The 26825-nt window shown below is 40.5% G+C and overlaps 3 protein-coding genes across 3 annotated transcripts in view; all 3 read left to right on the forward strand.

The window, feature by feature from the left end:
- The window catches only part of ppp1r37 (protein phosphatase 1 regulatory subunit 37), a 42365-nt gene extending 37891 nt beyond the window's left edge, over positions 1-4474 (forward strand). Inside the window, exons 11-13 of the mRNA XM_014470669.2 lie at positions 392-1748; positions 1831-1911; positions 2727-4474. Of these exons, the coding sequence (XP_014326155.1) occupies positions 392-1748; positions 1831-1907 (1434 nt within the window). The 3' untranslated portion in view covers positions 1908-1911; positions 2727-4474. The remainder of the gene's footprint in view (positions 1-391; positions 1749-1830; positions 1912-2726) is intronic.
- A 5139-nt stretch (positions 4475-9613) lies between these two features.
- Positions 9614-14763, forward strand: LOC111611948 (zinc homeostasis factor 1-like). Its single transcript, XM_023351011.1, has 6 exons — positions 9614-9689; positions 10356-11009; positions 11684-11929; positions 12029-12288; positions 13053-13240; positions 14296-14763. The coding sequence occupies exons 2-6, from the start codon at positions 10364-10366 to the stop codon at positions 14609-14611; spliced, it is 1656 nt and encodes a 551-aa protein (XP_023206779.1). The 5' UTR covers positions 9614-9689; positions 10356-10363; the 3' UTR covers positions 14612-14763.
- A 2774-nt stretch (positions 14764-17537) lies between these two features.
- Positions 17538-20509, forward strand: mrpl28 (mitochondrial ribosomal protein L28). Its single transcript, XM_014470653.2, has 6 exons — positions 17538-17661; positions 18137-18450; positions 18522-18674; positions 18765-18899; positions 19012-19098; positions 20143-20509. The coding sequence occupies exons 2-6, from the start codon at positions 18166-18168 to the stop codon at positions 20236-20238; spliced, it is 756 nt and encodes a 251-aa protein (XP_014326139.1). The 5' UTR covers positions 17538-17661; positions 18137-18165; the 3' UTR covers positions 20239-20509.
- Positions 20510-26825: the final 6316 nt, after the last annotated feature.

Below are 26825 nucleotides of genomic sequence, written 5' to 3' on the forward strand. Positions count from 1 at the left end.
CTTCATTTAAATAAGCTTAAATTTAATCACACAGATTCACAGTCGAGCCGACTGGATATTCACAGTTGATGTTCACAGATGTTCCCCATCAGATGAGCTGTTCTGCAAAAAGACTGAACAAAAACAACCTAAACAAATGTACATTTCTAATAAAACCCAGCAGATTGCATCGAATCAATGCGGCATCCACTCTTCCTGGATGAGCCTGTAGCGACATCTTGTCATTTGCATACCAAGCATGCATGTAGCGACAGTATTTCTAATGTAATGCAGCCCTACTCAACACACTACACTATCAAGCCTCAGCTTTTTAAGAACGACTTAAACTTCTGACCAAAGAAGGGAAATTCTGCCTGACTAACTTCCTCCGGTCTCTGCTCTTGTGTTTCAGGTTAAGAGCTTCATCGAGACGCAGCGCGCCCTGCTGACCGAAATCCAGAACGGCTGTAAGAGAAACTTCATCCTTGCGAAGGAAAAGGAGGAAACCGAGGAGAAGATGAAGCTGTCGGCCTCCATGGCTGAAATTGCCACAGAGGACGGAACGAGGGAGGAAGAGGAAGACGTACCGGCTTCAGCTGAGAGAAAGGAAGGAGAGGAGGAAGGCGAACCGACTGAAAACGCACCACAAACAGACAGCCGGTCAGAAACGAGCCCCGATACGACCGCTCCTCCTGAAAATCTGGACTCCGACTCGGACACCGAGGATGAGGATGAGGGAGAGGTGGTGACCAAGTCTTCTCCCGTTGTGTCGAACCAGGCTGCTCCTGTCAGTCAGCCCCCCCTTAGTGCCTCACGTACCCCCTCGCCCCACTCTGCCTCGCCTACAAGAGCACCAGCTTTGATTACGGGAATAACGGTCACAGAGTCTACGGTCCCGGCGCCTCCGGGGACGCCGCCCTCGCCCGGCCGCTGCATCTCCGTGTCGAGTCCCGGAAGGGGCCACAAGATATTTATGGTGACGCGGGTGGAGAGCCCACCGGAGCAACTGCAGAAAGCTGCAGCTCCCTGCCCACCGAAATACTCGACGACACTAACACCCGCACAAACACAACTGACACCGGAGGGCGCCAACGGGAGCCCGCCTGCTCCGTCTACAGACAACAAAACGACAGAGGAGACCCCCGGCGAGAGACTAGGAGCTGACAGTCCCAAATCAGACCCGCTGTCGTCAGAGGACACGAAAGCCAGAACTTTAGATCCAGCAGGATTGACGGATCCAAGTCAGCCAACACCAGCATTGCCTTCCAACTCCTCTCCTCTGCCAGATGTGGCTTTGAAGCCAACGAGCCCCCCGGACGGCCCCCCTCAGGATCCCACCGCCACAGAGGGAAGCAATAAAGCAGAGGGAAAGCTACAAGATGGCGGGCAGGGACCCTCCACAAATGAACTAGCTCAGCCGACACCTGCGCAGGAAGAGCTAAACACTGACCAGACAGCAGGACCAGGAGAGTCCCCTAACCCAACGGACGACGAGCCAAGCCGAGAGGAAATGAGTCCAGACCTGGTCCAGACCAGCCAGCAGGCTCCATCGTCCTCCAATCCGCCTGAAGACGGCACTGATGTGAATCCAGGCTCACAAGTTAAAGATCAAGAGTCGAGTGACGAGAACTCGGCCGATGAGTGTTTTGTGGAGGCGCTGGACGGAGAGGTGGTCGCTTCAGCTCTGCCCAACGGCCTGAAGACGGAGTTCTCCCTCCACCTGCTGGACGGCGAAACCCCGAAGCCCGGCAGCTGTGTGATGGAGCACGGTGAGTCGCTGCTCCTCTTCGGATGACTCACCCTCCATGTTGTTTTATTTGTTGTAAACATCTGTTCTGCATCGCCTTGCAGTTAGTTCCAGCTGTGCACTGGAGCTAGAGGAGCTGCTGCTGGAGGCCAGCATGGACAACGGGAGAGACGCAGCGTAAACTGGTGAATATCTGCATCTTATGAACACGCCGGCCAAATGTCTTCTTCACACTTCCAAGTGTTGATGAATCTACTGCTGACCATATTCATGTCATACAAATATAAATATTTTAAAGGGAGAAGCTAAAAGATAAATGAGCTTAGAGAGAGAAATAGAAAAGTTTCAGACTCTAAGCATTGTTGAGTACGAATGTCTTATTGTTATCCAGCTACATTTTTTATCGTAATAGGAATTTTGATTTATCGTTGTCATGATAAATTCCGGTTCATGATGTTTGAAAAACAAACCAAAGCTGTCCATAATGTTGGAAATGTTAGTTTTACTATTTTATTCACTATTTGTTCAATGAAAGCGTCAGTAAATTTGAAAATATGATTAAATTAACTTACTGTGTGCAGTTTAGTGATATAAATCACACTTCTTGACTGACTGCTGTCCTAAAGAAGTGTATAATAAATGGATTTGTTTTTCAAAAGAAGTATTTGTGTTTGTGCTGTTATGATTGCTCTGTCATGCAGGCACAGCCATACAGTTACCTAAAATAGAAGTAATAAATAGTTCTTATCATCATTTTTATTATTATCACAGTCGTACCACTAAATCCAGTACTACAAATTGAAGTCCATATTCCCCAAAGTGAATTATATTTCTGTTGGTGTTGGATAATAAAGTATTTATGCTCAATGAATCCATTCCCATTCATTTCGCGTAACAACCACAAACATCAGTTTACACCAAAACGTGGAACTGGTTTAGTTGAGTCATGCTCTCTGCTGCTTTCAGGACTGATTTGTCTCTGCTTCTGGGTTCCCTGCAGGGACTGCGAGGACAGGTGGAACCAACACTAAGACGATTCGTCAAGCTCTGCAACACGACCGGCTGCCCCACAATATTTTTGTCGTTACTTCACGTTATCCAACAACAAACAACGCTTCCTGTAAAGGACGGATGACGCAGTGTTGAGGTCAAAAGCTCCTAACATGAAAATACAAAGAGGACAGTATCACCCGGAGCTCAACGTGTGACATATAGGAAGTCTTCTACATCCATAGCTACATCACCCACATGAAAGTTGGGGGAGGTGTAGGGATCCCCCCGCTGTTTTCACTACATTTTCCCGTTCTGTGACGTTTCCGTGAACCTCGAAGAGTCGCAGACTGATCAGGGACGGAGGAGCGGACGGTAAAACACTAACCAAAGACCTTTCTGACAGCCCTTACTCGCTTCTCCGTAGATTGTCGTCGGGCAAATCGATTCAGTTTTTCATGACTCAGACGTAAGGGTGACGACGAGAAACACAGTGGCCCCCTGCTGAGCAGACCTGCTGGCTTTAAAACACTCGAGGTTGGGAGTAAGTTGCTGTTAAAGGCTTTTGTATCCAAGAAACCTGAGGATGTTTATCCATCTGTGTAAATGTAAACATTGCGTGTGTCTCCTGGTCTTCTCTCTCTCTTTCTCTCTTGCTCCCCACCAGAAATAAAACTCTAAGGGACCTCTGCCAAAGTGACTTTTTTTTTTCCTGTGTTTTTCTCATCTTCTGCTCTGTTTGGCCCCTCAGGAATCCGCGTCCTCTTACTTGCTGTCCAGACCCGACACGGAGAACATTAAAACACACGTTTTGCACGATTGAAACCTCCGTTTTATGTTTGGCAGAAGGAATTTAATCCCAAATTACAGAATTGCACAAATCATAACTCAGAACTTATGTCAATTTAAAGAGAAGTCAGATTAGATATGCTTTGTTTTTTGTTTTGTTTTTATTCCCCTGAGTTTATTTAGCTCCAAACTTCTCGCACCTTCTTCTGTTTCCCTCAGTTTTTCACTTTTTACTCAACTCTCACCCATTCAGCTGCTTTGAGAAATGACTTATTTTTGTATTTTTGGACATCTTTTTGGTTTAAAATGTTTCCATCTCTCCATCTGCTGGTGTTATCCAAGGGGTTGCTTTTGAAGCCGACGCCCTTTTTGATGTACATTTCATATGCAAACTAGAGAAAATATTTAGATTAAAGGACGTTTTTTTGGGACGGGATAATCTATTATAGGAGTAAATGGTGGGTTTAGTTGAATGGTTGACTACTGGGGTGCAGAAAGCTGTAAACATGTGGAGGTTCTTGTTCTGCAGCAGCCCTGCAAAGCGAATCATTGGCCACAAGGGGGCGTTGATGGCGGTTTTTTCTTTCATTCGGACTTGAAGAAGAATTATGAGCTCAACAGCTAAATATTTTTAGATCAAGACAAAAGACTTAAACATTAAAACATCCATTTAATGTTTCTGTGAAGAGGTCCAGTTCTCTCTTCACATTTTGCTTTTGGTTCCCCTGCAGCAGAAACAGGAAGGTTGTGTTTTCTTTTCTCCTCCGTGGAAACAGCAATCCATCCCACAGCGATTCTCCACCTAAATGGTAGTTTTCCCCGCACCCTGCCACCCACACTGTTTGTAATGCTTTAATTTTTAGAAATTTTTAATAATTTGTTAACTTAATTGAAATGTGCTGGTAATCACGAAGATATGTATGGCGAAATTTGTTTCTCTCCAATAAATGCATGTAATGATTAATGAAACGACTCCGTGGTGAATTGGTCAGTTTGAGGTTTTGGGATTTGTCCCATGGGAAAACGAAATGTAAACGGGTTAAAGCAGGAAGTAATGAAACTGGGAAGTTCTGCGAGTCAGTTCTGTTTTTGTAGTTCGTCCTTGTTCTCTCTACCTAAAGGTGCCGTCGTCAACTATTCTATTTGCGAGTGTGACCAGGATGGGAATCTCCAGCCGTCTTGCTGGAAGAAGACAGGTTCTCTGTCCCAGAGATGAACGTGTTTTGATACCAAATGTGCGCATCAACCCAAAAACAGACCTTGTGGAAATGTTGACTGGAGTTGATGGGTTTCTTTATCCACATTGAGAGGAAAAATACTAAAAAAAAAAAAAAAACATCTTGGAAAAGACAGATTACAGTTTGCAGGTGCGCTCTGGGACAAATACTTGAGGTGGTCTGATGAAACTAATATCCAAGGGTTCGGCAATCGCTACCAGTGTTGTATTTGAAAAAGTGAGAAGCTTGGATTCTACAAAAAGCCATGCCAAATTTTAAGTAAGTTTTTCTTCAGGAGGGATTGGTACACTTTACAGGAACGATTACCTGATGAAGGACGGTCATTATGAGGAAATAAAACATTTTAAGGTGGCCTTGAAGTTGAAATGGGCCTTCCGGATGATGACTCGACACGTGGATCTCAGTGTCACCGCAAATTTATGGGCAAAGCTAAATATGATCTGTGAGTTTATCTACAAACCTGATTCAGTTACAGCGGTTCTGTAAAGGGACATCGGTCAAAATCCCAGCAAACATCCATCATGTTAATCTCCTGTTCCACCTCAAAGGTGCATTATTGGATTAAGATCTGGTGACTGGAAACCATTGAAGGACTTTTTGTGCAGTGGCGTCTCATCTTGTTGAAAGTAGCCATCAGAGGACTGGTATTCTGTAGGTATGTAGTGATCAATAATAGTTCAGTTCACAACAAACGTTGTCTAAAGCCTCTTTATTAAAGAGATCCTATACAAAGATACAATATGTGGTCAGCTCAAAACAGTCCTACAGACAAACATAAATGTGTTTCTCGCTATAAGGCGCTGCAGTAAAGTTCAGTTTACCACACCAGCTGATAAAACATTTCTGTCTTAGGAGCTTTATTGAATCACTGACTCTTCAGCAGTCCATCCTCCTCAACACACCTGGAGCTAAATGGCAACGGCATTTTTACTGGATTATCAAAAAAAGCAATACGACAGCTCCAGCTTCTCCAGGATGCTGCTGCAAGAGTCCTTACTAAAACAAAAAGAGATCAGCATATCAGTCCAGTTCTAAGATCCCTGCACTGTCTGCCTGTTCCTCAAAGAATAGAATTTAAAATCTCCTTAATGGTTTACAAAGCACTTCATAATAGAAACCCAGACTACATTTCTGATCTTCTTCAACCCTGTATACCACTCAGACCTTTAAGATCATCAGAATCAAACCTACTAACTATTCCGAGAGTCAGAACTAAACATGGTGAGTTTTAGTTTTAATGCTCCAACACTCTGGAATAAGCTTCCTGCTCTCTGTAAGACTGCCCCTACCTTGAGTTTATTTTAAACAAGGTTAAAACCTTATTTGACGTTGCCTATTCTTAAATTTTTTTTTTATTCTATTCATTCACTATATTCAAAATTTTAATGTTTATTTTGTTTATTTTTAATTTACTTGATTTTTTTTATGTTTTTAATTTTCTTGTACAAGCACTTTGAATTGTCTTTGGCTGAAAGGTGCTATATAAATAAAATCGCCTTGCCTTGCCTTGCCTAGCTAAAGCCATGACTCCCAATTAGTTCTTTCTTCAGCAATTGCTCATTTTCCAGTGTGATCCGGGATCATCTCATCGGTCCCATGAGAGGAAAGCAAGTTGAAAATATCCCTCGGACTGAACATCACATGGATGTGCCTCTTAGTGCCCACCGAACAGATTCACAAAAAATGAATCTTTAGCCCTCGAGAGAATCCATTCGGCCCCTCATCACGAGGGAAACGCGGAGGCATTGGATTCCTCCGGGAATGCCAGAGCACACTAATCCATACAATCCAGTTCTGATCCGATAGAGGGAGGGTTGTGAGAAAAATGAAAAGATTCACAATATCATTAGAGAAAGCTTACATTAGAGTTGACTGATGTATTGCCAAGAAGCTGGTTAATTTTAGTGTTTATTGAGTTGGGTTTTTTTTTAAAGAAACTGCTGCTGACTTTGGTCTTATTTCAGGACTGATTAGTTCAATGAATGAATTGACAAATGTCTCTTCAGCTGCTGAAAATAAGAAGAAAACATAAAAATGAAGTAGTTTTGGTGTTTTTCAAAAACTGTTAAATGGTTACATGTCGCTAACTGAATAGCTATGTAATGTCTACATCTAAAACGAAAACACAAATAGCATGATCTGATTATTTGGAGAAAGCAGAAAGGTGGTAAAGTGGAAAACAAAGGTCGATCGTTTTTTTCCTGGTGTTTATTCTTTTTAATCAGTTGTTTGTCTTGTGTTGTTTTTTTGTGACTCTGTGGTTTCAAAACGATGATTGAGGTAAAATATTTCCTCATGTTCAGCTGCTGTTGCCAGAGTCATACGACCAGAGAAATTCCTAAAGTTTCTCCTCAGTCCACATTGATGAGAAACTGTGAGCCAGAGGAGGAATAAATGAAAAGCTCATAAGTTTTATGTCAGATGTTTAATCTCTTCCATGTAAATTGATGGGACACACTGCTGCATTCCCCATTATATGCTGAAATTTTCACGTAAAAAATGGAGGTTTCACTAGTAAAGACCTGATAGCCTTTTTTTAGACACATTTTTTCTAACTGAGGATGTAACAACCCCAGGTCAAATAGCCCTGGGTGGAGAGCCATATCACTCATTTGAAAAACTGCCACTACCGTTTCTAATGTCTAGCTGTTGAGTGAAAATTCAGCTGTGAACTGCGAACGTTTACTTTTCTATCTACCTCCCGATACTGTGACCAAAACATAAAACTTTTTAGACCGTTCTTGTGGTCTTTGGCACAACAAATCCAGTAACAGAACATCGTTTAAAACATTTTTAAAAAAGCTTTGATTTCGAGCTGCCCCCATTTTAATTTCTTGGTTTATCAAATTAGCAACTGGAGCTAGCATCAGCATAGAAAAAGGCCCCAGTTGAAGCTCCAACAACAAACACTTCCAGTTCTTCAAAGACCCAGTTTTGGTTGAATTATCATCACAAATATTGATTATTGTGCGACATGCATGTTGCTGTTTATTTAATACAAAAAAATAGGCTAATGTTATACATGCTAGGCTGAATATGAAGTTATGCTAGCATAACTTTGTGCTTTATGTCCTGCTTTATGAACAGGACTTTAAGTTGATTCTTCTTTAGATTTTAACGGCAGCTTGCATACATTATTGTTGCACTACTGCCATCTGTTGGATCCTAATACTAATTCTCCTAATGAGCTCGGTATTTTTCAAGAAATGAAACACCTTCTACTTTCCTTCATTACTATTTAACTGAGCAACCATATTCTCAATTCCCTATTAAAACCTATTTCCGTTTTCAGTTATCTTCTTTGATTCACATATTTCCTACGGCTAATAAAAAAATGTCCCATCATTTCTACAGTATCGCACCAATCACATAAACCAGTAAGATGTTTCCCCGTCTTTAAAGGAGTGCCATCAACTTAAAGTGACCACTTTAAAGTTGATGATTCTAATATAAATTTAAACCGGAGCAGTGATAGGATTTCAACACCTAGACGGTGACCAAAGCAGAACAAATATCAGCAAAAACATTGTTTTTTTTCCCCGAGCTAAAGGTCTAACCTCAACTGTGCTTCCTGAGACGACAAGATTTAGCCAAGCTGTTGTGTCTGTAGTTTGGGTACGGTGACGATCAAATGCTTTCTTGCCTGGGCTTTCTTTGGGGTTGGCCATGCCTCAGGAATGTGCTGGCATGCTGGTGGGATAGTAGGGATTTATCTGTAGTGTCAGCCCGTATCTGTCCTGTTGATCCACAACCAAGTGGACTGAAACAAACGGTACCAACGACCGATCGAGGTAGGAACGGGTTTGTCATCTTCAGAAATACTGAGAGAGCTACAGAAGTGAAGTGTAAATTTGCACAATTATGTTTTAATTATAAAACTATTTCTCTACTGAATGGTTTTAATCAGTCACACCGAATTCTCCCAATCAGATTTAGGCCCATACTTTGACTAGGCTACTATTGGTCTACTTCATGTTGTCAAACATGAAGTTTCTTTTTAAATGATTTCCTGTTTGGCAGTTGTCAAACCTGGAGGAAACTTGTAAAACTGTAAAACGTAACACCTGTTCAGTTTTACAAAGGTATTTGGAAATATATTTCCAAAGAAATATATTTAATTACAGCTAATTCACGTTTTAACAAGAAATAAATGAAACAATCATTTAAAAACTTTTGTGTTTTCTCAAGTCATCTTTAATTTGTCTTAATCTTTGTTTGATTGTCTGAAAGATTTACGTGCAATCATAAAGTAAAACCAGAAGAAATCTGTTAAGGGAAAAATACTGTTTTTGATTTGTGTAAAATGTTGTTTTTTCTGTATTTCAATAAAGTTTTGCCCCATGGGAATATTGTTGTTGTTGTTTCTTATAATCTAATTATATGTTGAATCTATTTTGTTGGGAAATGTGTTTTAATGGTGACACCATAAGAGTCTCATATTCTCTTAAATATTGTTACTATTTCTCTGCTAAGCTTTGCTTCCTTTTTTCAAGTTGTGAGTGGATAAAGGGTCAATTAAATGTTGGAAAAAGGCCACAATTTATTTATTTATTAAGTTTTCTATTTTTTTATTTTATTTTATTTTTTTCAAGTGGTTGAATCTTTCTCCAACGATGCGGTTCTTGATGTGATCTGGTTCTAGTTTCTAACCTTGACAGCTCAGTGGGGATTTTGAGTGCAAACAGTTTTGTATGAAGTGTGGGCTTGACTGTGACTGAGAGTTGGTGGGACTGCATTGTGTCCCTCCAAAATGCCGAGGAGGGGAATGCAAACAGGGACGACTGAGAGAGCGACAGCGCCCACCCTCCTCTCCTGCTCACATGACTGTGATTAGAGCCGAGAAGAAGGAGGAGGAAGAGGAGGACGGTGCACCGAAGAGGAAGCAACATCCATACACTGATCCTATCCAGGAGTAAAGCTCGTCTTCCCTCGTCTGCTTCTTTGGGGTAAATACGTTTTAAATTTGTTGCTTTGTGTATGTTTCATGGAGAGAAAAAAAAGTTCTGCATAGAACTCTGGTTAGTTAGTTAGTTACCTAAAATCAGGAGTATCATTTTTTTTAACTCCCTCTTTTGAAAGAATGTTTCTTTTTTTTTTTTTTGTAAAATCCTCAAAATGTTTTATTTTTTTTTCCATAAATGCTTCGTCCTGTGGGAGACTGAGCTCAACGTTCTTCCCTTCGACTTTGAAACAACGTGCATCTACTGCTATAAATGCATATCAATATGATTAGCTAAATATTCCATGCATGTGAATCATACCATCACGAAGGGAGTGCATGAATAAAATAGCCATTCAAATTATTTTCATTCAAATACCCCAAATGAAAATTTGAAGCATTTCCAAAAGCATTTGCGTTTTCGTCAGGATGATTTGCAGGGTTAGCTTTCTGCCAGGCATACAATTGAGTGTTTTTGTAAAAGTAAAATTATCAAACATATGTGTATATTACAAAGCCATTTATAATTTTCCTTCCAACACGCAATCATGAACTTACGTTCTGTTGTTCCGTCCCAGCGAAACACACAGCAGGATGAAATGAGGCAGAGTGTTGTATGGATGTGCTCTTTTAAACTTTACGCCATTTTTAATTTTTTTTATTTTTCTTCCAGTATCAGGTATGAGGCTGCGACAGTGGTGCATTATGGGGTTGACCGTGTTGCTGCTGCTGTGTGAGATCGCCGTCAGTCAGCTGTGTAAGTCTCTCATCACCATGGTGGACGGCTTCCATACACTTTTCATCCTTTTCCACATGGCTCTCCACCAGACTGAGGGCTTCGTCAAACCTCGCACCCGCTCCTCGGATTCCTCCCCATTTTCTCCGCTTGCCTCCTCCTCTTCCTCGGGGGCTCTTCCTCCTCCTTCACATTCAGGTCCACCTGCTGAACTTCCACCCAGAGCTCAGTCCACCAGAGAACAGCCCCACCGAGACCCGGCTGCACCGATTGACTCTCAAAAACATTTTTCCCCTGCAGCTCCGAGCTGCGGTCTGTCGTTCCCCGACAGCAGGAAGCGGGCTGTGGGTGTTTTCATTTCCTACCTCCTCCTGGTCTCTCTGTGCGTTGCCTACTTCTTGGAAATCATGGGCTTCATGGTGAAGCCCCACCCGGTTCACCACCCCCTGCTGCCAGTGGTGGTTGGAGCTGGGAGTCTGCTCCATAAGATGCTGCTGTTTGTCCTGGACTGGGATGAGCTGCTGGATAAGAAGGCAGGGAGCTGCAGGCGGCGGGTGGAGACTGAACCTCACCTTGAAATGAACTACAAAGGTGACGGCAGCACAGACACCTTGAATCCTCTCCAACAATGAAACAAAACGAATCCATTAACTTACAGTTTGTTTGTTTTTTTTCATCACACAGAACATATTAAGAATCCCAGTTCTTCTGCATGGAATTTATAAAAATGAATCGTTTTATTTAGCAACTTAGCAATATTGTACAATAACATTGAACAATATTCAATGTTATTGAATATTGAACATATTCAATAACATATTGAATATGTTATTCAATATGTTATTCAATATGTTGAATAACATATTCCCTATATGTTATTCAAAGCTTTCCCTATTATAAACTTCTACACATGCAGGCTGACTATATTTAGGTGGTTTCTTAAGTTTGTTGCTTGCACTGTTTTTAATTAACTAATAATTTCACTTCCTGGGCTTGTCTCTTAAAATCCCAATTTGAATACATTTTATCTTGTGGCTGTAATTGAACAAAGTGTGAAAAACACTGAAACATTATAAATGCTTCTGCCAGAAATGATGAACCTCGGAGTAGCAGTTTCAAAAAAAAAGAACAATTACGAGGCAAACGTAAAAGAAACTTTATTATTTGATTTAAAAATCTCCGCTAAGAGAACAATGTGTATGTTCAGCTGGAACACAGATAACACACCAGGCCTTGTTTTCCATTCCTCTGCTCCACTCCCACAGTCTGTGCTGCAGAGGAGTCCCAAGGCCAAGACGAAGAGGAGCTCTCTGTCCCGTGCAAAGTTCAAACTGCAGCACCTCGCTGCCTCCACAGCGAGGTGCTTGTCCTCTGTAATCCAGGAACTCCCAACCTGCCTCACCACGACTGCAGAACGGCGCTACAGCTGCAGGAAGCCACTGACGGAGAGAACAGTGCTGCACATTTAAAGAAAGAGAGTCTGAACTACCACCTGTGCATGGGGCATCCTGGTAACAGAGTTCAGATTATTGAAGTTTTCATCAAAAATCCTCAGGGACGTTGTTTTTTTGTTTGTTTTTTTTAGCTGTTTCTGTTTCCTCCAATCACAGACAGCCAGAATACACACAAACCCTCTTCAGCGGACAAGCCATCACCAGGATGGAGCTGCCGCTGGGCCCTCTGCCTCCTGTCCTTCGTCTTCGTCATCCAGGGACTCTTCACATCCCTCCTGGCTCTGATCAACAGCCTGGTGATGCTGGTCGTTCCACAGCTCCTGCACGGCTCTGGAGCCTGCAGCATCCTGGTTTATCTGGACCCAGGCCTCTCCATGCTGGCTGTCATCACGCTGATTGCAACGTCTATGCCGCAGGTCACTCTGTCAGCTTTTATTTCCGTAAAGAGACGTTGTAGGTCGTGATGGCGCTGGGCAGGGAGGATCTCCTGTAGCAGTCTGTATTGCAACAAATTTGAAGAAGCCACTGACTGAAGACACCCTGTTTTTCTATAGCCGTGTTTCCATTACAAAGGAACACAAATCCTTGTCTAAAAAACACAATTTTGCAATTGCGGTGTTTCCATTAAATACGAAATAAATAAAAATTGCCCATTAATGAGCTTGTTCACAAGATAGCGACTAATGTGAACAGTTACATGAGATACATTCATAATTCAGCTGTAGTGCCAACGCTCATCATCTAGCAATTAGCCATCAGAGGAAACGTCTGCGTCTTATTCAGGCGTTATTCCCGAATTGTTTGGCCAGATCTAGGAACAGACCCAGACAACATTTTTATATATTGGCCAATATGGGTTGGCAATTAGCTGAAAAATGGGCCCCATGTTGTCTGCAGGTTCCATAATGGCCCCATTTTATAAACCCATATAGGTCTTATGTTGGAAAAATCTGGTCACCATATGGGCCCCAACTGGGTAAAATACACAAGAATCCATCCAGGCCCCATCTTCTTATGGTTACCCAGTAACACACCACTGGGTAAGCTTAAGATGCCCAGAATATTTATCATTTTTATTTGTTTTACTGTTTTTTTAATTCATATTTCAGGGTGCCAACCAATGAGGCCTGCTCTAAATTACGTGGCTTAGTTTTTGTGTTTCTGCACTGCGTTGCTGCAGGTGTACAGGTACGGCATGCTGCTTCTTCAGGCCTCTCCTCCACACATGCGTGTGTCTGATGTCGGCCGGAGGCTTGCCGGCGTTCCCGGGGTGCAGGCTGTGCACGAGCTCCACGTCTGGCAGCTAGCTGAGTCGCTCACAGTGGCGTCTGTCCACGTTCACTGCCACACTGGGTTCCCGTCGAACAGGTGAAGTCAAATTCTGCCGTGATGCTTGTTTCTGCAGCCATGTGTTTGAAGCAATTTGAACAGGCTGAAATGTATTTATTGATTAAATGTTGTGGAGTTGAGCTTTAAAAAGTTTGAAGGCTGGTTCAAGACCGTGAAGATCTTACCTTAGTTATGGTTTTGATTAATTTAACTAGGATGGGAACAGAGAAGCACTGGAAAATATAAGTTAGAATCACAAAAATAACATTTTCAGAGGCGTTTTTAGGTTGCTTGGTTAACAGTTTACTTTTATTTTATAAAAGATTACACTTAAGCAAGTTTGCTCTGGATTTAAATTTTCTGAATATGTCTCACAGACAGCATTGGTGCAAAGAGTGGCTACGTCTGCATGACTAAAATTAATATTTCACTGATTGTTTTTTTTCTGTCCAGTATGTTCTTATATCAGAGTACCAACCCTGAAGCAAAACAGGAAATCATGAAAAGGGTTTCTGTTTGCTGTTATTGTCTCTATGTTGAACTTAGAGGAAAGTTGTGTTTTTATTTACTTTTTTTGAACAACAGTCTTTTAAAAACGTCCTCATCTCAAGATGCCCCATTCACCAACAGAATCACGAGTTAACCTGCAGTCATCAGGCAACAAACTAATTGCACTTATTTAACTTCTCTCTGTCAGGTTATGTTTGGGATTTAATCCCTACTTTGGTTAATTCTTTGCCTCCAGTCTGTATCACATTTTAAAGGAATAGTTTGGTTTTTCCAGTGAGATTCTCATATTTTTTACCTGCAGTTAGTAACCAGAGGTCAAAGTTTATTGCAGGTCAAAGAGGACAAAATGCGAAGGTGGATTTTAACTGTGTTAAAACAATCTGTAAATCATCTGAGTGGATTACCCCAGCATTTCCACCTTCCTCGTGTTGGCACGCCAGTGATTATTTACGTGGGGAAGAGAGGCTGTGCCCCACCATTAAAACAACAAAACAATGATTTATATAACCTATGATTCATAAGAATTCAACATAAATGTATTTATTGCTGCCTTATGTATATCTAATGTGTTTTTATTTGTCCAGTTATGCTGATCTGATGGCAGGAGTCGCCAAAGTGCTGCAGAACGAGGGTGTGAGCTGCAGCACTATTCAGCCAGAGTTCACGTCCTCCTCTCCCTCGATCAGAGGAGATGAAGCCGCCACCTTGGTCCACAGAGAGGACCTCTGCTCTCGTCCTCTCCCACGCTGCAGCCTGGCCTGTGGGAAAGCCTGTGCTGCCAGTATGTGCTGCTCCCTCCTGGAGGAGACGGAGGAGCAGACCCGGAGCGTTCAGAGACCAGGAACTGGAGAGAGCCAGGAGGATCCTCAGACTCTGGTCATCGAGAACACATTCCTCTGACTCTCTGTTTTTACCTGATAAGAAGGTAAAGGCGGAAAAACGTGTTTTTCTCTGTTAGTTTTATTATATAAACAGGTGTTATTCCAAAGATTTTCTATCCATTTTTGTTTCTTTAATTGATTATGGAAAAGCTGTACTTTTTCAATTTCATATGGGCGATGTTAAATAAATTACAGTATTACGTAAAATCAACTTTTTGGGTGTTACATTATGTTATAATGTTATTCCCTCATCAAAAACATACTTGGAGTGCTACTTTGATTGTTTCATGCATGTTTGAGAAATCCTTTCAACTGTGCTAAACGCCTGGGTGGACTTAGCCCCGCCTTTGAGACACAGCCCCTCCTCGGAGCTGCAGCTTCACGAAACAACCCTCTCCTGGGGTGTCCCTCATTGAGTTCCTTCAGACTAGCCAGCAGCAATTAGCAAACACCTGGTGGAACTGTGCATCAGCTGAGCTCATTACACAAGCTGCTTCTCAGTGCAATGCTGGTTAAAACGTTGTTAAAGGGTTAATAGAGGAGAGGTGTTGAGACAACTTCCTGAAGACGGAGTTTCAAAAAGAGCAGGAGTTTTTAAAGAGACGGCGACCCAATTTTAAGGCGTTAAGTTACAAAGTAAGTTTCTTTTAAGTTATTTTCAGGGTTAGGGTGATGTCCAATCAAGCCTTTGCTTTCCAAACATGGAGCAGAATAAACAGATGGAACAAACAAGATAAACACCAATAGATTGAGAATATTAAAATTAACATGGACTCGTTTTATAGAAAATGGTGCAGTTTTTCTGTCCTCCCAAGGCCACAGATTTCATTCCCTCTGCTTCGTTGCACTCAGGCTTCCTCATCACCAGACACTTCCACTCTTTCTCCAGCCAGATGGCCTCCGTCTCCCACAGCATCTGTATGCTGAAGCTTTCACCAGCATGCTGTGTTTTCATCATCAGGAATGTGGGATGCAAACCAATGACCTTAGGTCATCTCTGATCCCGCAGAAAAGAGTTTCGCGAGAGTGGGAAATTTGACCATAGGTTGAAAATTCCCCAAATTGGTTGATTTGATGGTATGGCCAGGACATGAATTATTTACTTCAGTTTAAAATCCAACTACAGATTATTTTCTGTAATCTTTTAAAATCAAGATACATTTTCTGAAACTAATAGATGGGAGAGAAAAAATCCAAAGCCATGGATGACGAAGGGTGGGGCTGCTGCATGACTGCAGACCAGAGTCTGATCCTTTACAATGTTTGAGCATAACAACTGATTTAACTTGTTCAAAATAAAGTTATCAAACAGACAAAAATATAAAGCTATGTGGAAATTCTTGTACTTTAAAGAATAACGTAAAAAAACTTAGTAAAGACAAATAATATAAGAAATAGAAAATGCTAGCAGAAGAAACAAATATTTCCAAACTATTTTTCACAACTTACAGTAGGTACTGTGTAATAGTGCTGTCATTCCAATAACAATATCATACTATGCAAGATAATAACATACAATATTTAGGTTGTGGCACTTTTTAGTTCATGGATAGTTTTACTATATACGAGTAATTACAATCTCAGTTAGGTTTTTATGGGCCAAATTTCATTGGTTCTTCATTAAAAGCATAAATAAATATACCAAACATGGGTTTCCCTGTTGATCCTTGCTAAAGATTTTACACAGTAATCGTTGACAAAGCATAACCAGGACGATACTGTTTCACTTGGATTCACTGAAAATCTACGACCTTTCACCTGTGAAGACAGAGTTCCGTCTCCACCCTCACAATATAAACCAACCAATCAAATCGCGTCTGCTTTGCATAACACAGAGCAGAGCTGAAAACATTGCTGTTTTCGGGTTTATTAAGAGACAATTCTGATCTCAGATAAGTAAGATGTAGTTGTGGTAGGTGTGAACTGTTTTCTAAAAGGTTTACATGAAAAATGAATGAACATCAAGATAACACCGTGAGTGAAAGTGATATGTAATCTGAGTCGTAATAAAAGCGCTGTTCGGACAGGTTGAAAGTGCCCGGATGAGCCTCGGTGGTCCGGGGTGCGGGCTTCAAACCCGTAGCTGCTTAGCGGCAGAGTGGTTCAATTCCACCTTTCGGGCGGCCATTAAGGAGCAAAAGTTATGAAAACCAGTTTATTGTCGAGAAACTTTCATTTCCGTTATGATGTCTGTATTTCAAAATAAAAGGCGAATCGTCGTTTCTTATAAATGCTGATTAATGTTTTCGTTGTGAAATATAACTTTTAGGGATTTTTTTTTTTACATTTTGGATTCACTTGTGTTTTTGTGTTCAAACCTCTTCAGCTGTTCATCTTTAAATTCATCTTTTAATTAATCTCTTCAGATTAAAGGTGAAGAAATCTTTTTTTTCCGTGTACTATAATTTTCACAATTTGTACATATGAGGAAAACTTTAAGAGCCACTCACTTAGAGACACCATTTAAAATCAAAAACAACCCAAAAAGCTATTTAATTTTCCGATGACACTAGTCCACAGATCCCAGACATGGCAGCTGGTAAATAATCCTCATCAAGATTAGACTGTGAGGGATTATTAATTACAAAATGGCTGCTCTAAGGTTTAGACACTCTAAAGAGGGAGAGAAAAAATTGTTTTCTGATTGTGTCCAAACATTAAAAAGTCCAAATTTGTCAACAATTCAGATTTTTTGAGGCAGTGAAGTATTTTAACCTGGATACCTCAGCATATGCACTGAATTGCAGAGACCTCCGAATTTATTTTATTTTATTTTATTTTATTTTATTTTATTTTATTTTATTTTATTTTATTTTATTTTGTTTTGTTTTATTTTATTTTATTTTATTTTATTATCGGAAGAGAACAAGAGCCGCAGTGACATTGATTTGACAGGAGGTGGCAGCACTGTAATTGCACTCTTCTCACTTCTCCGGAGAAGAAGAAGAAGAGGAAAAGTCAACCAGTGTAGTGGTTGCTGCACGATGTCCTTGTTGGCTTGAATTTGGGAATAAAGCAAATTAAAAACGGACCTATCTTTAGTGGAGCTGTCTGTTTTCTAAGTTCCCGGTAAGAACCTTGAAATTATTCCAGTTAGAGATTTCGTAAAGCTTTATTTTTGTTGCGGAATAACCTGTGTAGCTGTCTTAATCTGTATTAGCTTCCTGCTAACCAGCATTATTATGAAATGTCTATGTCTATTATAATCTTCGTTCAGATATGTTCTCTCATAATGACACTCAGAGTAAAGTCATATTGAATACTGCTTTTTATTTTCAGACTTGTATGGATTAGTTTGGGGAAAATGTTCCATTGTCAAATTATTTCTCGTTTAATCAACACTTTTTCATGAATATTAGGTAATTATTAACTTAAAACAATCCCCTGTATTGTGCTGAAAAGTTACTTGTTAGTTTTATCTTATTTCAAGTGTACCAAGATATTTGTACTAGAAATACCTAGTAAGATTTCGTGTTTTTTCCGTGCTGTTTTGCCACTAAATATAGATGTTAAAGTTATGAATTTTCTTCCTCTTCTGTTTCAGATTTATTTGTCAAAGTAAACGCGCGCGTCATGCCTCTTCATAAATACCCCCCCAAATTGTGGGAGGCTATGAAACTGAAGCAGGGCATCTACGCCCGTCTCCCCAAACACTATCTGAAGTCCCTTGAACCGAAAGAGCCCACACCGGTTCACTGGAGGCCCCTGGGAGTCCAGCACAGAATAAGCCCCAAGACCGGGGTGAAGGAGCGGGTGCAGGACGTCCCCATCCCCATCTACTACCCCCCAGAGTCCCAAGATGGCCTGTGGGGCGGAGAGGGCTGGATAACCGGCTTCAGATATGCCAACAATGACAAAGTAAGTCTGCAGTCGGACTCTCGGGTTGCACTATCTTATCCAAAGTTCACTGTAACCCCTCTGTCGCTCAGATGTCCAACCGCCTGAAGAAGGTTTGGAAGCCACAGGTGCTCAGGAGAGAACTGTACAGCGAGATCCTGGATCACAAGTTCACCATCAACGTGACGCCTCGCACTCTGGACCTCATCGACGCTGTCTTCGGCTTTGACTTTTATATCCTGAAAGTAAGCGTAGTGCGGGGGCGGGCTGTACCATGAATTTATTTTTTCCATATTAATACGTCTTCCTGACTTTTAATGGTCGCCGCTTTTCAGACACCGAAGGAGGACTTGAACTCTAGGCTGGGGATGAACCTGAAGAGGGCGATGCTGCTCCGCCTGGCCCGCAGAGACACGGAGCTTTACCCCAACGACCTGGTCAAGAGGGAGACCGTTTACAACAAATACAAGGTACCTAACTACGAATTAACACAACTTTTGAGAATTAATTTTGCTTTAATCTCCTGGAGAGAAATGAAAAAAATGCCTGTTTTATCCTTTCTTCGTCTTTTTTTCTGAGCAGCAGTTTGAGATCTCAGAGGAAGAGGCGGAGTGGGTGGGTCTGACCCTGGATGAGGCCGTGGAGAAACAGAGGCAGCTGGAGCACAAGGTAACCAGTCTTCCTGTCTTTCTGTTACAGTAAGGACATTTTATTAAATGTTTGTTCAACTCTAAAGGTTTGAGATAGACGGGCTGCAAAAGGAAAGAATTTTTATTTTTTTTTTAAACTCATAAGAAGTTATTTGTATTCTTGGGTTTTGCCTCTGACTTTTAATTTAAAACAGTTTTGGTTTTTTTCAAGAGTCTGCTTTGAACAAAAAAAAATGCTAATAAAGCAACTAAGCTCACAGTGTCAACGTGTTTTACGTCATAGTCATCGTGGCCCTGACTTTTATCCACATTCATACAGTTAGTTGCTACCTGGAAAATACTGTCAGATTATTAATAAATACAGATTAAAAGCAAAACACCATAAAGGATCCTATTTTAAATAATCCAAAGAAGGTTGTTTTGGGGGAGTTTGTTATAAAATACAGGCTGAAAGAAAAGTAAAGATGCATGTATGTTGCCCATCCAGTCCAATGATTTGTTGAAATGAATACCATGTGTGGAAGACTCTGCAGCTTTAAAGAATAACACTGTTTATGTATTCTGATTGTGCCCCTCCTGCCTCACTCACCATGATATTTGCTAAACTGCAGCATCTGTTTTTCTTCTACATAAACCTGTGATGTAGATTCTCGTGATTGAAAGGCTTAAAATCATCTGAATTAGGAGGATTGCCATGACGTAGGAAAACGGGGCGGGGATGTAGGCTAATCCGGCAGATATTCGCTCTTAGTTGATATCGATGTTTGCAGCTGGAAAAAAGCAGAACCAATCCATAAAAAAAAATACATTTTATTGTTTAATTGAAGCTATTTTGGGGGAGGGGGATTGTAAATGCTCGAAATCTTTTTAATTCCCTCTTTGTCTGCGTTTTAAAAAGGTCACCACACAGTTTTGTTACAGAAATATTTGAATATATGAAGTGGTGTAGTTAGACCTGTTATCCATCTCTTTTTAACTCCACACATTCATGTACTCCGGCTCAATAAAATTTAAACGTCTGCAGGTTGTTGACTTTGTTTTGTTCTGCCTCTCGTCGTTTCAGGAGCCGGAGCCTCAGTTTAAGGTCTTGGTGGAGAAGCTTGTGCAGGAGCTTGAGGTCAAGAAACTTTTAGAGCCGCATGTCACAGAGAGGAAGTGAATCATCTGAACTGGACAGAGACTGAACCCTGAAGCAGGCCGAGCCATCAGAACGCTAAAGACGGCGATGGGTGTCGCGACGCTTCGGCAGAGGAATCGCAAACGATGAAGCCCCGAGGGAATAATGTCTATTTATTTCAGTCATGTTTCAAAAGACTGGCATAAAATACTTCAGGGATCGCGGAAAGAAACGCTGTAAATACTCCCACCCAGCTGAGGCGTATGACCACAGATGTATATCTTATTAAATAAAGTCACTTTTTTTATTAGAACCTGTTTAAGCTTCTTCTAATTTCCCATAAGTAGTTTCTCCGCTACATTTCACTAGATGTCCTGACGGATTCAAGAGCCTAACAACCTGAAGAAATGAGACGATGGCTAGGTTACCTTCATCCAGAAGAGTTAATTAATGTTTCTCATTGTTTGTAAAGATTATAGAGAGCTGAGCTGAGATCTTTGAATAGACCCAACAGACATGTGTTGACATTTAGGAAACCAGAATCTAAACCCTTAGATCTAAAAAAAAAAACAAACAACCGATTCCAATACTTCATCTTTTTGTTCACAACAAAATAAAACCAGATATTTTATATGTAAGTTATTCACCAAACTTCACATTGTATAGAAATTTAAATGTTTTCAGTGTTGTAGTGAAAGATTATGAAATTAAATCCAGCACCATGCCGTATTATGATCCAGAAATAAAATCTGAGCGGTATTGCAGGGTAAGAAGGGTCATGTGAACAGCTAGCAGAGACTCCCAACAGTGAGGGAAGCAAAAAGAAGTTCTGCAAACTAGAGTGATGAGAAACAGAGCAGAAATGTTCACCTCCTGCTTTTATTTACAAAAGCATTTTTCTTCCACTTCTAATCTATACACTTTTTTTTTGCTGGTCTGTGATGTGGGGGGGGGGGAAGTAAAGCAAAGCCATGTGAAAACTTTTTTTTTTGGAAAGTAATACAAAGCTACAAATAGGAATAAATATGCTATTTTGTAAAAAGTTCACATAACCAGATCACTTAGAGATGAATCAAGTAGTTCAATCTACTTTGGTGCAATCACCTGCCGATAAAATAAAACAAAGAGCAAAGTGACTGCCCCGTTTCTGTGAGCTGTAACTGTGTCTGCCACTAGATGGAGCCAATGTGTTGAAAAATAAAAATCATTTAAGAAAATAACCAAGATGGATCATTTGAATTATGGAGCCCTCATATCCTTTTATGAAATTAAATAACAAACGAATCACAAATTAAATTATCTACAACATTTAAACCAAAGACGGTTTCACAACCTGCAGGATTTTCTGACTCAAGGTTATAGTTGTAGGTAACAGAACCGCTGGAGTAAAATGAACATCTGCCTGGGTGAACACTGAGGGCTTTCCAGGTCTTCAAGATGAGCAACGGAGATCAGAAAGTTTGCTGATGTTTGCAAAAACCGCATCGAGGTTGTTTTTTTTCTCTCTCTCTCTCTTCGTCCAGTTTCGCTTTTGTCTCCGTATAGTGACAGTTGCTCCTGCGGTTGCACCCAGGATGAACGCAGAGGCGAGGTTAAGTTGACGCGGTGAGTCCCTCTTGGCCTGGGGACTCCCGTGGGTGTTGTAACCAGGCAACAGGCAGCACTGTCGATAACCTGGCACCTGTAAACACGAAGCTTTCGGTCCTTATATAGGTTGAGGTTGTGAGTGGAATTACCCCCGTCACTGCGGAAAATTGAAATAAGTAAACAAATTATGAAACTGCCGCACGATGAGCTTATTTGGTGCGTTCAATTCAATTCTTTCCTCTTTTGGTCGGACATCTGGGCTCCTTGTGTTTCTCGTCGGTTTAAATTGCACGAGGTTTTAATTGGCTGTTTTTAGTCACTACTTCTAACAATAAAAGTATAAATTTTTAAGCTAACCCTGGTTTATTTTTATTTTATTTTTTTTAAATTGCAATTTAGATTAAGTATGTACTTATTAAACTGAAGCGATCATCTGATACAGTGGGTGATTCACTACACTGAACTATTTGGTGTGACATGTCATCTGAGTCATACTAGTGAAAGGTGTTAAAGTGAAAATCACAGATGTCACCTGATTTGCTCTTTAAGTGCCCCAACCTTTAGCCTTAATAGTTTCCATCACTCTTAACTCATTGCCCCGAGTTCATTATTTCCCAGAATATCCACAATCCAAGCAAAGTATTCAGGTAAATCAAATTGGAAACACAACTTGGTATTTACGTTTTAAGCTCTAAAAGTTCTTTGATTCACTGAAAATTAGTTTAACAAAACTGTATAAGTCTTGACATAAAACTTTAAACATTGTCGTAAAAATAAAGTACACCTTCCAGGCCAAAGTACAATCAGTGATTATTAGCTAGTAAAATAAATGTTCCTAGTGGGGGTTTTTTATGTCAGAATCCCAAATCTTTTCCAGAATCACCGGTTCTTTTCACAATTAAAAATAAATTACTCTGAAATCTTAAAAAATAAATAAAATAAAAGAGAGAGAATTTAAATCTCGGGCATACAAAACACCCAAAGGGTTTCACAATGTCATTATTTATGAAACAAAATGAATCAAAAATGGAAAAGCTGTGTGTGGGAAAACTAAGGGCATGTAGCATCTCTGATAAGTAACTCTTCACAAAGGGTTGTGGTAAAGTATCTGGCCTTATCTCAAACCTTTATGGGTTTATTGCTTTGGTTAATGGTAGACTGGTTTCGTTCACTAGTTACTTATGAGGATTCATCCGTACACTATCTCTAACAGCAACACAATCCATATTTGAGATCATATTAGTGAGTGTTGCACCTTCTGTTGCCAACAAATTGTACAGAAATGTTAGCTGCTTCTGTCCCACAGTTTCCATCCTCATTTATCTGTCATCTAATTACGTTCCTACAGCGGTTCTGGAAATATTATCTGATGAATTTAATTTCCCAGAAGTGAGGATCAGAATCTGCTTAAATTACAGTTTATTTTAGCTATCTTTGCTAGCTTGTCATAAAATTTCATCTGGCAACACGTGATTATTTAACTTGTCAATAGATTCCACCATTTTGTTTTGTTTTAGTACCAGTAGAGAGCATGTTCGCCACCACTGTTAGCGTTAAGAAAGTTTAGCAACAACTACTGTACAACTACTCCAATTAACGCAGCAAGGTAAACCCCAAGAGCTGTTAGCGTAGCGCATAGCTTCAAAACTCCTGGGTGTCAGTGGGAATTTATTAAATTATTTTCATTCTAAACAAACAGAGGTGTTGGTTTTCTTCACAAACCTGTTTGTCAATTATTACTGCTGACTGTCTTTTGTGTCAAAAGAAAAAGCTAAAACTTCACTGTTGTAATTCCTGAAGGGGGATTTCTAAAGCGTTATCACCCTTTTGTTTAGAAAGCACACTCCAGCTCTACTGTAAAAGGTCCCATTTAAAAACCAATTCATCACAATTAGAAACCTACTTCCTGCACTCAGCTTACAGGGGGCTTGTTCATGTTCAGGCAGGTTTAATGGTATCATTTCTCAGGAAACGGATTTTGTCATGCGCCCGGATCAAATTGAAAAGGTTTTAGCAAACTGGCCTGGTGTGGAGTTTCCCTGTGGCTGCAAGACAAGTAAATTCAGCTTAAGCCAACAATGACGAGAGTTTTCAGTCAACATCTGCTCTATGAATGGATGACATAACCAGGTATATGGACAACTGACACATTTAAATGCTATCTAGAGAAATGAGTCAATTTGTTGATTAAAATTACTTTGTAATGGAGCGAACGACAACTTGAACTGCTTTACTTATTTATGTTCCTTACAGATTTCTTATGTTTTAGCTAGCCTGAAGTGGTTCAGATGAATCAACAAATTTAAAAGTCAGATGAGTGTAAATGGATAAAATGGAGTTTTCCCTCAATTTATTACATTTAAGGGGAAATATTATGTAAAATCGACCTTTTTTTAGCATGACATCTTGTTATAGTTATTCCCTCATCAAAAACATACCTGGAGTGTTGCTTTGATTCTTTCAAGCATGTTTGAGAAATCATTTAATCTCCCGTGGCAACCATTAGGCTGTGCAAAAACCTAACGCCGCCTCTGAAGTGCAGCTTCCAAGTTTCTGAGCTTCTGCCTCAAAGAGCATCCCTCCCCCACCACTCATCCTCTCAGCTCCTGCAGACTAGCCAGCAGCAATTAGCAAACACTTGGTGTAACTGAGCATCTGCTGAGCTCATCATACAAACTACTTCTCAGTGAAACACTGGTAAAAACATCGTTAAAGGGTTAATAGAGGAGCCATGTTGTGATGACTTCCTGATAGCGAAGTTTCAGGAAGAGCAGGAGTTTTTAAAGAGACAGAGGCCCAATTTCAAGGCGTTAAATTTCTTTTCAGTTATGTTTTATATGTATTGCATTTTTATAACAACTGAGGATAATATACTTGTGACTGGGAAATACATAATAATGTCGCTTTAAGTTATTCCAAACCAACTTGTGCTTATTTAAAAACTTTCCCAACATTAGTAAGTGGTTGTACTCTGCCTGCTGGCAGAAACTGCTATCAAATATCTGTGACAGCTGATGGGGATGAGTCTTTTATTTACATGTGGAGGAATTTCTAGCCACGTTATTTTGCTAAACTGTTTACATTCAATTGAATTTTAGTTCAGATTTTGACACAGTTGCTCCAAAACCTTCATTTCTTTTTTCTTCATCTCTTTAGAGGTCAATCTGCTGCTACAGTACCTCATGAGGAGTGTTAGGATGGCCCTTAGCAGGAGGCTGAAATAGGAGTCTGGAGGCAGGGGTAGTGCAACCAACCAGGTGTTTTAATCTCCAACATTTAACAAAAATGACATTCCTGCTTACATGGTCATGAGGTGTCGCAGCACCCGCACCTATTACCCCTTTCATGTGGCCAACATGCAGGCTTTGTAATCCTGGGCGGCACCAATTAACACACTTCTCAAAAGACAGGGTAGAACAAACCACATATATACCAAACAACTTAACAAAACAACCAATCTTCAACACATAAATAACAAACATTCTTCATGGTTACATACTCATTTGCTATCTAAAACTACCCTCATATAAATATTAATTTATTCATCACTGCTAAAATGCCTCAGGCTTTGTTCCCCCTCTTCCATCTGCACTTGGTCTCTTCCGGAATCTTTATCAGGTGTTCAGGCCCCCGGGGACTCTTTTCGCCTGAACACCCTACAGAGGAACAGACAGAGGTAAGCCATAATCTACAAACATTTGTAATACATTTCATAATTACCATACCTACTTCATTTATATTATTCCCCCCAGGACACCCTCAATACCCACTGAGATGCCCTGCATAAAACACCCAATAAAATACTTCAATCTATTTGTACCCGTCCCATTATCATTTACACATAATTAAAGTGTTATCCTGACCAGTAATGAAGACCTTCATTACAAGGAGGGAGGGATTTTAGTGGAAAGTCCTACACAGATCTGATGGAGGACTGTAGAGACAGGGGCTGGCCATTTTGATTTACCAAAAGGTGCGTCTTGTTGGATATGGAGTAGTTGGGAGGAGATGAGCTGGCAGAACGGGAGACATGAGGAGTGATTGTCCACCACTGCCGAGAACTACTGGGGAAATTGTTAAGGGTCGAAACAGTCAATGGAAGCTGGTACCCATCTGATGACACAACTTCCTGACTGCAGCCACTGATGAGCAATAAATGACTGAAGGAGAAACAACCCAGGTTACATGAAGTTACAAGACCATCAATATTTGTTGTTTTCAGAAACATGAAGTGGGCCTTTATGTTTTAGGGTAAGCTGTGCAGGCTTCTGCTGTTGAATCACAAACACAAACCTTAAACCTTGATATTATTCTGGCTTCTTTTATGAATTACCAAGATAAGTTGTAGATATACGCCTGGAGTCATTTTTGATTGATGGCTTAACACTGCTACGTTTTCTCCATTTCTCTTACTGTAGTTTCCTGGAGTCCACAAACCTTAGAAATATCTCTACGACTCTTTCCAGACGTCAGCAGCTTTGTTTCTCGGCGGTCATTGAATTAATTTTGGTCAACCCAGAACGTGTCGCTTGAGATCTTTCAGCCTGACTGACAGGTGCTTTTTAAAGTTAGTGAAATTCAAATCAATAATCTAAAAATGTGGGTAAGAAAAGCACAAAAAGTACTAAAGGTTCCTAATACTTTTTCACAAAGTTGGAAATCTGTAGATGGCTGAAAATTGCCCTCTGTAAGTAACGTTAAAATCTGATGAATTAAAACTTCTGATTTCCCTGTTTCTTAAAGTTAAAGTTTCCCCAGCTCTAGGGAACCTTACAGAGGCCCATGTGAGTCAGCAACGAATGAATCAACTTAACTGGGAAAGCAGAAATAGTATTTTCTCAACCTCAGTGTATCAACTTGGCACGCCCACTTACGCTGGTGAACAAAACATCATCAGTTGTGACGTTCAGGTGACAAATGCCACATGTTTCTACCTTCTAATTAACGCTTCTCCTTAAAAAAAAAAAGATGAAAGATATTAATAAATGAGAACCGAGATAAAACTCGTCATTCTGTTTTAGGTTAGGAAAGTTTACATTTAA

The sequence above is a fragment of the Xiphophorus maculatus genome, chromosome 18, assembly GCF_002775205.1.
Source record: "Xiphophorus maculatus strain JP 163 A chromosome 18, X_maculatus-5.0-male, whole genome shotgun sequence".
Lineage (NCBI taxonomy): Eukaryota > Metazoa > Chordata > Actinopteri > Cyprinodontiformes > Poeciliidae > Xiphophorus > Xiphophorus maculatus.

What these genes read in the sequence shown, in the direction of transcription:
- LOC111611948 (XM_023351011.1), top strand. Translation starts at nt 10,364, where the DNA reads ATGAGGCTGCGACAGTGGTGCATTATGGGGTTGACCGTGTTGCTGCTG. An exon ending in TTGCAACGTCTATGCCGCAG is followed by an intron (nt 12,289 to 13,052) that starts GTCACTCTGTCA and finishes GCGTTGCTGCAG; the next exon opens with GTGTACAGGTACGGCATGCT. An exon ending in ACTGGGTTCCCGTCGAACAG is followed by an intron (nt 13,241 to 14,295) that starts GTGAAGTCAAAT and finishes TTATTTGTCCAG; the next exon opens with TTATGCTGATCTGATGGCAG.
- mrpl28 (XM_014470653.2), top strand. Translation starts at nt 18,166, where the DNA reads ATGCCTCTTCATAAATACCCCCCCAAATTGTGGGAGGCTATGAAACTG. An exon ending in GATATGCCAACAATGACAAA is followed by an intron (nt 18,451 to 18,521) that starts GTAAGTCTGCAG and finishes TCTGTCGCTCAG; the next exon opens with ATGTCCAACCGCCTGAAGAA. An exon ending in TTGACTTTTATATCCTGAAA is followed by an intron (nt 18,675 to 18,764) that starts GTAAGCGTAGTG and finishes GCCGCTTTTCAG; the next exon opens with ACACCGAAGGAGGACTTGAA.